General features: G+C 39.4%; 1 protein-coding gene across 1 annotated transcript in view; it reads right to left on the bottom strand.

Annotated features, from left to right (window-relative positions):
- Positions 1 to 1,104, bottom strand: part of DIAPH3 (diaphanous related formin 3) — a gene marked incomplete at its 3' end in the record, with an annotated part of 225,994 nt that extends 224,890 nt beyond the window's left edge. Inside the window, exon 1 of the mRNA XM_080345569.1 lies at positions 947 to 1,104. Coding sequence (XP_080201695.1) covers positions 947 to 1,096 — 150 coding nt within the window. The 5' untranslated portion in view covers positions 1,097 to 1,104. The remainder of the gene's footprint in view (positions 1 to 946) is intronic.
- Between the last annotated feature and the right edge of the window lie 11,591 nt (positions 1,105 to 12,695).

Raw genomic sequence — 12,695 nt, 5'->3', positions numbered from 1 at the left:
CCTATTTTGTAAGCATATAATGCAGCTTAAAGCAGGTTGGCTTTAAACCCGCCTGGACGCCTTCCTGTGTAACCTCATCTAGGTGTTCCTGCTCTGGTGAGGGGATTGGACTAAACGATCTTTCGAGGTCCCTTCCAATCCCTAACATTCTGTGATTCTGTGGCTCAGAGTCGACTGAACAAAGACTAACACGTGCATCACCTAAATATAAGCATGGGATGCATCTGCTCCCTATGTAGTGGATACAAAACTGGTAGAATGTATGTTTGTGCCAGCTTAACACTTGGAAATCTCATGATGTCCGAACAAAAACTGGCTTTTCCTGGGTGCTTTTTAGTTAGAGCACATCTCACAGACACATTGTCTTGTGGACAATTATCAGTCATTTCATGTTCCCCAGTTTCTTGGCATGACAGCCAAAAGATTGTAAAAGTAGGGCTAGGGAGAAGAACTTTGCTATGTTCCTTAAATTCAAAGACTCAGTTTTTCACTGTACAGCTTACATCACCAAAATAAAATAAAACAAAAAAATCCAGTTCAAATAAAAGTAACATAATTTAAAAGCTAAAATTCCGTTCATCTTATACGCATAGCTGTCAAACAGTAAGATAATAAAGCTTTATGATGAAGAGGAGAGACCTGAAAACTTGGTACAAAATGAAGCCAGGTCCTTTCAGACAGGCAAAGAGGTGACCTGGAGGTGACCTGGAGCTGGCCGGCTCACCTTTCAAAGTCCGGTTGAAGACGACGGCGCCGGTTTGTAGCCCTCCTATTCCCACCAGGCCCCCCGGTCTCTCGGGGGGCTCCAGGTCAGTGACCGCCTCCCGGGGCGGAGGATGGACCCGCCGCAGGGTCGGGGCCCCTCGGCGCAAGCCCGGCAGGAAGGCCCACACCTCAGGCAGCCCCAGCGGGGGCAGGGAGTGGCTTGGGATCGACTCGTACTTACGAATTTGGGCTTCCTGCCGTCCGCCGCCTCCTCGGGGCCGCCGGCGCTGCCGGCCCCAGGCGGGCCCTTCCGACGAAGCCCCTTGTTCTCCCGTCCACCGCGACCCGGCGGCGAGGACGGGGCGCAGTATCTTGGCCGCCGCGGCTCCATGGTCGCGCCCGGGAGATGAGAGGAGGGGAGGGGAGATGAGGGAAAGCCGCTGCCCGCGATCGGGCCCAGGCCCGGCGGCCTTGGCCGAGCTGGGCGCCAGCGATTAGCGCAGCTTAGCTGAGTTCTGCCGGGCAGGACGCAGCGGGGGGAGGAGGGAGGCTCAGGGCTAAAGCCGCCACCGACGTCTCAGCGCAGCAAAGGATTTAACGAGGCTCTAATCCCGGCAGCGGCGGGGCAGGGGCGCGCGCTCCCAACGGCCGCTCGCTGGCGCCTGTCAGAGCCCAGGAATGTCCCGCCGTCCGAATCGTCCCGCCAATGCTTGTCCCGCCTCCGGCCTCCCCGCGCTAGCCAATCCCGCAGCGGCGCGACGGAAATGTCGTTTCTCGGTTGGCTGGCCTCCTGCCAATCACCGGTGAATCAGCTGTTCTCGGCAAAGCGCTGGCGAGCCGCCCCAGTGGCCGCACCTGTTTGCTTGCGCACCGCCCCCTCATCCCTCCGGACTACGCGTCCCAGAGGGCTGTGCGGCGGTCAGCCCTAGTCCCGAGCGGGCCAGACGCTTGGGATTAGTCCGGGAGCGGGGTCCGTCGAGTAGCGGGGTTTGTGAGCGCTCATACTTTGTTTGTTTGCTGGATTTTTTTTCCCCAGGGTTTGTGCCATCTTGCTTTGGCCCCTGGGAAGTTTTATGCTGCCACGCAACCGCGGGCCGCCCTCACAGGGCGGTTCCCCCGTCAGCAAACAGCGGGTGCGCAGCCAAATTAACGTCCCTTGGGCGGGGATGTGTCATTCCCCTCTGGCAGGGACAGTAAGATGTGCCCGCCCCCCTCTGCCTCAGCTCTGTGAAAGTACCGGCAGACATGGAGTAGATCCCCGTGTTTTAGGGCACAGTCGCCTCCATCTAAATCAGGGGTGTCAAGCTCGTTTATACCGGGGGCCACGTCAGCCCGGTGGTTGCCTTCAAAGGGCCAAATGTGATTTTAGGACTATATAAAGGTAACTACTACATTTATACAGTACTAAAATTATATTCCGCCATTTGAAGGCAACCGCGAGGCAGACGGCGCCCCCAGTGAAAATGAGCCTACCACCCCTGAGATAAGGGGTTAAGATGCACCCTCACCTCCTCAGGAAGGTTTTATTTCGTTGCCTCCCAGGCTTGGCCTTTTCTTCTGAGTGATCTAATCACCTGCAGCGGAAGGATGGGACAGGTCCCTCACTGGTTTGTTCTAGGATGACAATTTCCAAAACCTGGTTTTGCTGAAAATTCTGATTTCATGGAAAAGACCCACTGTTTCACAGGTGAAAACTAGTTAGTCTCTTTATAGATAACTTAATATATCTAGAGCCTTGATTTTTTTATATATATGTAAATACACAATTTTATATTTTTTATATTTATATGTATTTAATATTTTTATAATATATACTTTATACCACCTTGCTGGTTCTGGGTTAAGAAAGCAGAATAACAGAGGAGATAGGCCCTATTTAAAACAACGGCAGTATTTTCACTGGCGTCTTAAGGCCGGGATTTTGGTTTGTGACTGAAGGAGTCTTTGTGGAGGAGCTATTAACTGTACTAGCAAGGCCAAAAGAACATGGATACCTACATTCTGTGTTTGCTTAACGCAAGCTGTTGTTTTCTGTAACAGAAAGCCCTGCAGTTTTTGGGAAAATACACAAATAGATAGAGATTTTGTTAGCTCTATACTAATGAATTGTATATGCTTTAGAAAGTAATTGAATCCTCATTACTATAATCAGTACTTTGTATTTATTTTTATCTTAAATTAACAGGAGTTAGAATAATTATGCGAAATGGAGGGGAAAATCTATTTCCAAGCCTCAATGTTAAGTATCATTAAGAAAAATAAGGGTAGCACTCAGCATTTATATCTCTAGAGTATTTTCTAAAACAGAACAAGTTTCATTTTTCTTCTGTTATTCAGTAAGAAAGATGCTTAGGTTTCTATATTGTTTTTATCATTTTGTGTTGTCTTGAATGCAGTCGAAATAAAATGCTCCCTCCAACGATTGCATTCACTTTTTTTTCCACATGATTTGATAGCCATTCATTACAATGCAATAACACATAAAGAATAAAGATGTCAGTCCTTCAGCATGACTTACACAGGAGGTGACCTACAAAACGTAACGACTACCACTATATGGAGCTCTGGTGAAACGCAGCAGAATGCAGCCCCAAACTGGACCTTCGCAGGACTGGGCCTTAAGACTAGGGAGCTGTGAGACTATGTAGAGTAGATCGGACGGTTTAATGTACACAAATAATTCTGTGGCATATTTTTGTAGACGTTTTGTAAATTTATATTGGAATTCTTTATGGAGAGTATAATTAGCACAAACCTGTTTAATGTCATGGTTAATGATTTCCTGGAACATTTGATTAGAAAATTAATCAGCCTTTGTGTGTGTATGATAAAGCTTTTTAAATGGACCTCCTAATTGCACTGTGGTAGAACACAATGGCTTGTGCCAATATATCACTTTCAAGGTACTATATTGCAATAACAGAGAAACACTGAAGGGAATAATTTATCAGACAGTTTTACTAAGCCAAAAGTAAATGTTAGTACTTTTGATCTATTATCATTATTTTATACTACCCCTCTTGTGCTTGTTAGGTGCTTCACAGAACAAATACACTCTTCCAACAGCTTAGCAGGCCAAGATTAATCATGGCTGAGGAAAAAATTGTGAGAAAGAAATTCATGAGTAACACTGTAATTCTGCAGAGATTATACTTAGTCATGACTTGCATATAGTTTGGCAATTTTGCATTATTTTTGTTCTGGAGTAAGAATTTTTCAATTATTAAAGTCTGAGACAAAGTAAATGCATGAAGTTTAACATGCAGATATTTGCAAAACTGGTCATTTGGAGTGATGGATTTTATTAGACTCTTCCCATTCTGTTCCATGTTGGTTGATTTGTTCGTTTTCTTTTTTAAAAATTTACTGTGACTCAGGTCTTAAACCAAAAAAAAAAAACAACAAAACACACCTTCCCAATATTCATTGTTCCAGGGAGATTGTTTTTCAAATAAATCCCTGCGCCCAGTGTTTGTAAGCTGGCTTTTGACTGAGTTTAGGCAGTTCTCAATATTTCATTTGGAGACGTCTAGTTCTTGTCTATAAGAAGATGATAAAACAGTTAATTAACTGTTCTGTAATTAGGTTCATCCTCTTAAACTGCCACATAAAAGTTATGAAGGATTTTGTGAGCAATGTTGTTGTTTTCATGGAGCAGGTATACAAGTTTAACTGTCTTTATTACTAAAACTATTTAAGTATTCTAACAAGCAAAAGCTTCAAGAGCCACAACTCCTGTGGCTTGGCAGAAGCAAGGCAAACGGCAGATAGACATGTCTTTTCAGGAAAATGGTTTCTTCTTTCTCTCATGAAAAGCACCAAACAGACCATTCTGTCCCAAATCCCTCAAATTTGCATAGCTGTTTGTAAGTCATACCAATTGAATGTGTATCTTATACCTTTCCTAACATCTTATTCAAACAGTTCATAAAGTAGTTACACCAAGTTGTGGGATTGTCGAACTTATAATGCTGATAAAAATTAAGTTGGAAAAACACAGGCAATTGATGCTGTTTATTATGTAAGGAACTCTTTAGCAGTTGCATTTTCATATTACAACAGCAGTCATTAATAACTTAAGTGTATTACAATATAACACCTTAAATGTCACCTATGGATAAGATGCTACTTAATTTTCACAGCATGGGTGTTTTGCAAAGTCTGTTATTCCATTATTAAGATAATGTACCCGTTAAAAACTCAAATCATTTATCTATTAAATTTACTAAGGAACCTGGCTGTTAACAAGTTTATCGTACTAATAAATGAACAAACTTAAGTTAGAGTTATGGGAAAATGGATAGTCTGTTCAAATAATAAAGTTTTGCTAAATAAATTTTACTATTTTTTTTTTCCTGTAAAGCAAACAGCCAGAATTCTTGTGACTTTTTAGACATCATTTGATTATCATTTAGTCAGTGGCACTGCCACTATACTAGCACATGTCATTTCTGCTACCTGTTTGGGTCATAGACTAGGAAGTTGAAAATCCAGAATTAGAGCTCTATGCTGGAAGATCATGGTTATCAATCATTAAAAGGAAGCAAGTAGATTTTGCAGCCTAATATGACACTAGCCTGAAGTTCTCACAAGGGAAAAAGCTATTAGACATTTTCTGATATGCACTTTTAGTTATGAGCTTAGTTATGAACAGTTACGGTGTTATGAGTCTACTAAAATGTGACAAAAAGGAGTTCTGGGTTTAATAGTCTTTTCATAAAGGATTGCATTTTTTCTTTCCTTAAGATCACCATTCAGAAAACTTTTGTTACGAATCTCTTTAAAAGGAATCTGAGAACTGAGCTTAGGCTAAACTAATAAATAGTAATTTTTGAGATTGCTTGGGTTCTTTTTTGATAACGAGATAATTTTACTTATGTGATGCTTTAGGAATGTATGATGTTACTTGTCTTATGATGCTTCTTTTTAAAATCTTGCTCTTACTCTTATCTGACTGCCTGGTGTGCTACATACTGTTGGAAGTACTCATAACACTTGTTTGACATAATTTGCTGGCACTCTTGCAGACAAGTATGTATGTGCTTGTTACTATTCATCTAATACTTTAAAATATTTTAGGTGAAAGTAGAGCCCTGTGACAAGATGGATAATTAAAGAAAATGCTGTTTTCTCTGGTATGTTGAATTGTCTGCAGAGACAAGTAGCTTAGAGCCATTTGGATCACAGACTTAGTAAAGTTGCTCTAGTCAGACCTCTTGAATCAAAGAATCACAGAATGGTTGGGGTTGGAAGGGGCATCTGGAGATCATCTAGTCCAACCCACCTGCTAAAGCAGGTTCACCAGAGCAGATCACACAGGAATGTGTCCAGGTGGGTCTTGAATGTCTCCAGAGAAGACATCTCCACATCCTCCCTGGGCAGCCTGTTCCAGTGCTCTGGCACCCTCAAAGTAAAGAAGTTTCTCCTCATATTCAAATGGAACCTCCTGTGCTTCAGTCTGTGCCCATTGCCCCTCATCCTGTCATTGGGCACTACTGAAGAGTCTGGTCCCATCCTCTTGACACCCATCCTTCAGATATTTGTAAGCATTGATAAGATCCCTTTTCAGCCTTCTCTTCTCCAGGCTGAGCAGACTCTTAGTCTTTCCTCATAAGAAAGATTCTCTAGACCCCTGATCATCTTTGTAGCTCTCTGCTGGACTCACTCCAGTAATTCCTTGTGCTTCTTAAACTGAGCAGCCCAGAACTAGACCCAGTGCTCCAGATATGGCCTCACCATGGTGGAGTAGAGGGGCAGGATAACCTCCCTTGACCTGCTGGTCACACTTTTCCTAATGCACCCCGGGATACCGTTGGCCTTCTGAGCCACAAGGACACATTGGCACATGTATTTCTTGTCTCTTAATAATCTCTGAACTATAATAGTATCTTCCCTCTCTCATAAAAAAAAAAAAATAATATGGCCATATTTGTTGCAATTCATTTCTGCTACCAACAGAAGTACTTCTTGAAACCAGAAACTTCTTGATTTTCATCCCAATTCTTTATTGCTGGGCATCTTGGTTAGTCACACCTGCACAATGGCAAGTATCAGTGTTAAGTATCAATGCAATATGTCTTCCACCAGTTATAAGAGATATTCAGGTTTTAGAGAAACACAAAGGTCACCAGGGCTCTTTTTCAGTTATACATAGCAGTAAATTCCAGACACTTAAAAAATATGTGTTTAAGTGACTCAAGCTGAAATGTAGCTTTCAATGAGATTTATCTTTAAAATACTTTTATACATTTTTAATTATTACATGAGAGTTCTTACTGAAGAAAACAACAAAGCAAATGGTTTTAGCAGATTCTGAAGGTATAGCTATATAGCTGTCTCTACTAAAGAACATACAGATGAGAAAGGCATCCCTGAAGACAGTATATGTCACAATCCTGTTATTGATTTTCTATCAGTCATAGCTTTTTGAAATGTCAAACAAAATTTTACATGCAATGGATTTATTCTCTCTCTTTTGTAGCTAGAATTTAAATTAAGAACTTTCAGAAGTAGTTGTAGTCTGAATAGCAGCATTCTCCTTTTTGAAGCTTTCAAAGTCACCCTTTTAGAGATGAGACTATAAGAAGTAGGAAGGTATTTTGCTTCATTTATTGTGAGTTACATGTTGCTAGTAATTTCTCACAAAATATTTTAGGCTAGCCTCTCATTCAGTTGAGGAAATTCAATATACCTCCTTCGTGATGCTGCCTAGATGGGGAAAAAATCAGTAGAGAAGTCCATTAAACAGTTCATCAAATGAATCTTTATGAGGATACTGCAGATGTGATTTGTGGCACTATTTAGGATACATTGCATACCACATTAGTATAAAGTTCAGGTTTGTAATTTAATTATGGTCCGAATTATCTTCAATTCTAACTCTAGTCCAAGTGACTAGGCCAAGCCTGGCAGCTGAAATAAATTATACATTGTAAGTGGTGTGAGTGTCATGGGCTGCAATAAAGGATATGTTACATAATTTTATACTTCATGTGGGATTTTCAGAGCCTCCTAAAGAATAAAATGAGCTGCTCAAACCTTGTCTACCATTATACTATTAAATGTACCTAGTAAAATTATTGCAAATAATTATTTTTTTCCCAAAAGAATAAAAAAACCACATGTTTCCATATGAGAAAATTCTGATGAAGTTTTTTGGCAAAGTAAGGGTCTGTAGTAGTGTGATCTAGCATAGAGATTTTTCAGGGTATTTACTATAAAGTTTTTAAGGCTCACGTCAGAATGCTGGGATGTAATTGTCTTCTATTACTTCTTGATAACTCCCTGAATTCTTCATAGCTTTCCTTTTTTAATATACTTCTGTCTTTTTTTTATGATTCACTTTCCAAATTTCCTTCTAAGATTCTGTCTTTCATTTTTACTTGTGATAATTTATATTACTTTCTACTAGGATGTGATACTGTTTGCTTTCAAAAATCCCTTATTTTCTTTTGACAGATGTATCAGTTTGAGAGAGAGCTGTATATAAACGATATATGTATGTGCATACATAATAGTTTTTATGAGTTAGTTATGTATTGAGGAAGTCTCAAAATTGACTATAATTTGTTTATATAGCTTTTATTTCTCTTTGACTGATTTTCTTATTCTAATGCATCTTTAAGTTTCTCATTCCAGCTTTTTCTCTCTCAAGAAAAATTTATATAATCATATCACAGTTACTGCAACTTAATATTCAGCTACAGTTAGTGCTGCACATGTACATTAAGAAAAATTCTTCCTCTCATTTAAAAAAATAGGTATAAATCATTTGGGGAAATTTCTGAAATATATTCTCAGTGAAATGTAATCAGCAATTTTGTGGGTAACAGAAGTCACTCTGTTGCTATCCAATCTGCATATTGCTTTTTGATCCTCTGTTCCTTGGCATGTTTCAGTGAACAACCTGGTATTTAATAGCTCCTTAGCACACGTAGTTGTATACGCTTCTACAGAGTGCAACGTGTTACCTTTCTTGTGTTAGACAGAAGCTTCATCTCTTGCCACAGGAAGATGAAGAACATACTTGGAGGATGCACTTTGTGTCACAAGTACTCCTCCAGTATTTCTTCTAAGAAGTTTCTTAAGTGGCATTTTTATGGCAGGTGTGAATCAGAATAAACTTCGTAAGTTTCCATTTTCCTTCACCTCTGTTATAATAAATGAAAGCTGTTGGTTAAGAAAAATGAATACTTTCACTATTTTTACAAAATCTCTCTGCAGAAACAAGAGAGATCATTATGTTGAATTGTGATTGAGGTTATCCTGTACAACCCAGAGATGTAACTAACTCTCAGGTGAGGTTTTGTGGGAGAAGGCAGATGAAAGTAAATCTCCTCGAAGAAGGTAAGATAACTTTTTACAAGATTAAAAATGATGTAGGGAGTCATAAGGGAATTAATCACTTTACCTTGCTAAGTGCTCCTGAAGTTGTGATTTATATGTGTGAGTTTCAAATCTGGACATCAGATAGATGCATGTTTTCTAGCTAGAAAAGCATCAACAGAGATCTATTTTAGTCCCATTAAAAGAGAGGGACTATGAAGACCTACACAGGCTTGCAGAATGGTTACTGTACTGGGGGATTAATAAAGGCAGCCAAGTTTTGACAGTCCAGATACATAACTTGGATGGGTGATACATAAGCTTCCTTTATGTGAACTACAATGTGGATAAAGGAACAATATTGTCCGAAAAATGGTTCAAAGCATACATATTTAAGAGCAGTACACTGGTCAGTTATTCTGCATTCTTCACTGGAAATAAGAACAGAGCAAGCACCAAGATACAGGATTCTCTGAAGAGCAGCATGCACAGAAGTGAGATCAGTGTGCAGGGCAAGGATCTGTGCAGCAAGAAGGCTCATGTATGGAATGGTGCTGAGGAATGAGCATTGAAAGGTACTGATCCCGAATAAATGTGCATTGCCCGGGGACAGACTTTTTAGAAATGCGTGTTTTGACAGGACAAGGGGTAATGGTTTTAAATTAAAGGAAGGGAGATTTAAGCTAGATATAAGGAAGAAATTGTTTATAATGAGGATAGTAAAATACTGGAACAGGCCACCCAGAGAGATGGTAGACGCGCCATCCCTGGAAACATTCGAGGTCAGGCTGAATGGGGCCCTGAGCAACCCGATCTAGTTGAAGATGTCCCTGCTCATTGCAGCGGGGTTGGACTAGATGACCTTTGAAGGTCCCTTCCAACTGAAACTATTCTATGCTTGTGCATATTGTGAGCTTGACTCACCCTCCACTCCCCGACAGCAGTGTCATTGTCACTGTAAGACTCTTGGTCCCTGTAATATTTACTCCTAGTTGTACTTGAGTGAAGGGACTTTCCTGTGGTCTTGCATGTTGCAAGTCAGTAGTGGTATTGGGGATGAGTAAAAGGAGAAAGTATTTCCAAGTGCTATGGATCCATAAAACAAAATATGTGAGGGGTTTGTAACATTTATACATAGGGGAAATTAATATTCTTCAGATTAGAGCAATCTAAAAGGTAAAGAACTAAGTTAATCTCTTTCTATGATTAATGAAGTAACACTTAAGTGAAGCTCTCACTTTAGCTAGTGAGGAGAAATCAGCACCTGCAAAAGTCAATTCATCCACTCTTAAAATATGAATATAAAACAAATGGAAATAAGAACCTCTGGAGCTCCTTCTCTGTCTGGACTGACTATAGGTGATGCTTCAATACCTGGCTTAGACTGGATGAGTACCTCTTACATGCTGTAGGTGAGGTAAATCTCATTTTCTCAAACTGTTCTGGGGACTTCAGCAATTTGCAGTCAATAAATTCACTCTCTTTCACTAGATTTTATGAGACATATTAATGTTAATTCAGAAAACCTAGAAATATTTCAATAGCAATGTTAATAACTCATTGGAATGAACATGAAGATTCTCTTGTGATCCTCAGAGAATTAAACTTTGAATAATTATACTTCCAAAATAATCTGAACATCTCTGACAATAGTCTTTGATAGACTGAAAATTGAAGACAGATTTTTTTCCCCAAAGGATTAAAGACTACTTCCCTTACTCCTTTTGCTGCAATCTGTTATCATTATGGTTATTAAACTACTTCAAAAACTGTGGAAAGGTTTAAGTTGCAAATATACTCTGCTTTTGTGTGGACTTACTTGGACAGTGATAAGAAGGATTGATGCTGCTACCAACCTAGATGTTCTAGCACATTCTCTTGACAATATGTATTCCATCTTTCTGTTTCATCTTTCCTTTTTTTCCTCCACCTTTTTCTGTTACAATGTACTGTTTTTTCTCCCTTTAAAAACGTCACGTTCAACCCTGGAACCTTTTGGAATATGAAGAAATTGTCTCTCTTTGATAACCAGTGCATGACAGCAGTCTTATCATTAATTTGTTAGGTACCTTTGTGCATTCTCCCCAGATGACATTCGCTCTGTGAAGAACTGATCTGTAAGCATATACAAGCAACTTAATTATTCCTTTTTGAATCTTTCTTTTAAATTACCCTTTGCCAGTATGCCCACAGAAATGTAGATTTTAATTAAGCCCCTCTCACTGTTAAGTGTTGCTTCTGATTTGATCTGTCTCTTTTCTACAGAGACAGCAAGCTTTTGGGGCATTGACTTGCTTTCATTCAAAACACTTACGGCTTTAGGACCCTGGCATTTTGCAATAATAAACATATTGATTAATACCCAAACCTTGATACTTACGTTACATGCAAAAACTAGAATGCCTAAACTCTATTTGATTTCTAGACTTTCCCTCTGAGTTTCTGCTTGCTTTTACATGGGAAAATTCACCAGAACAGATATATCACAATAAAAAAATACTTGCTTTCCAAATGTAATGTTCCACTCTTCAAACATGACAAAAAGTCACTAAGTATCTGTTATAATTTTTCAGTGTTCACCACATTTATTAAATAATTCATGTTTTATAGTCAACATTGTTCAATAAAGCTCTCAGACTTGTGGTATTTTATAGCTTTGAACTACACACATGCACAATCTCAGAATTGACTATTTTATCCCCATGTCTATTAGTATGGCTTGTGAGAGGAGTTGGAGATGGATATAATTATCCATTGATGTTTTAGTCAGAAACAGAGGAAACTTTGACCCATGTATCTAGAACCAAAGTCAGTCATTGTACAACCATTTATTTTAAAGTGGGAGATTGTACAAGCTATATTAATTCAGATGCAGTCTTATGTAAGTCATGGCTTTGCAATCGCTTAGAAGTTGTATCACATTAATCTACAGTGACAGTGTTCAACAGAGTCTAGGAAGCTGTTTGATTTTACACTTTGTAAATGACAGTACTTGATTTCCTGTAATATTTTGAACCACGGACAAATCCTTGTTTCAGTAACTAAATATTACCTGGACAGTTACACATGAAATGCAGAATTGTTGTGGTTGGGTGATATGATCAACATTCATCACAAGCTACTAATGATGATTTTGAACACCCTAACTGAAGATCACACAACTCTATGTAGTGTGAAATAAGACGTCTGGATGATTGTAAAGATTTTGACTGGTCCTTGTGCTGATAGCCTGCAGGAAATTTTAATATTCTGAAGTCACACCAGATGGGCAATCTGCTGCAGCATATACCTTGGCTCAGGTTTAAGCTGCAAGGGTTTGACATCTGATGTCACCTCAAGGGAAAAATAATAAACAGCTGCACTAATGACATTTTTTAATCTCTCTACTCTTGATTTACCTAGGCTTTGACTGATGCAATAGTCAGCTTAGGATAACTGTAGAAAGGCACAGACCTTCCACAATATCAAGTCTAAAAATGCACAAGGGGTTCAGAGATGGAACTGGAAAAAAACTACTAGCTATTATTTAACTGTTCTATGCACACTTTCTAATCCTATGAGCAAAGTGTAACTTGTTGTTGAAAAATAGGTTTGGGAAAGCACACAGATATAAGAAAAATGGCAGAAGAATCACAATTTTAAAATGAGTAAAAGCTTCCAGATGA

This window comes from Nesoenas mayeri (assembly GCF_963082525.1).
Source record: "Nesoenas mayeri genome assembly, chromosome: 1".
NCBI lineage: Eukaryota > Metazoa > Chordata > Aves > Columbiformes > Columbidae > Nesoenas > Nesoenas mayeri.
The sequence above is the reverse complement of the archived record's forward strand: the minus strand, read 5'-3'. Positions and strand labels throughout refer to the sequence as shown.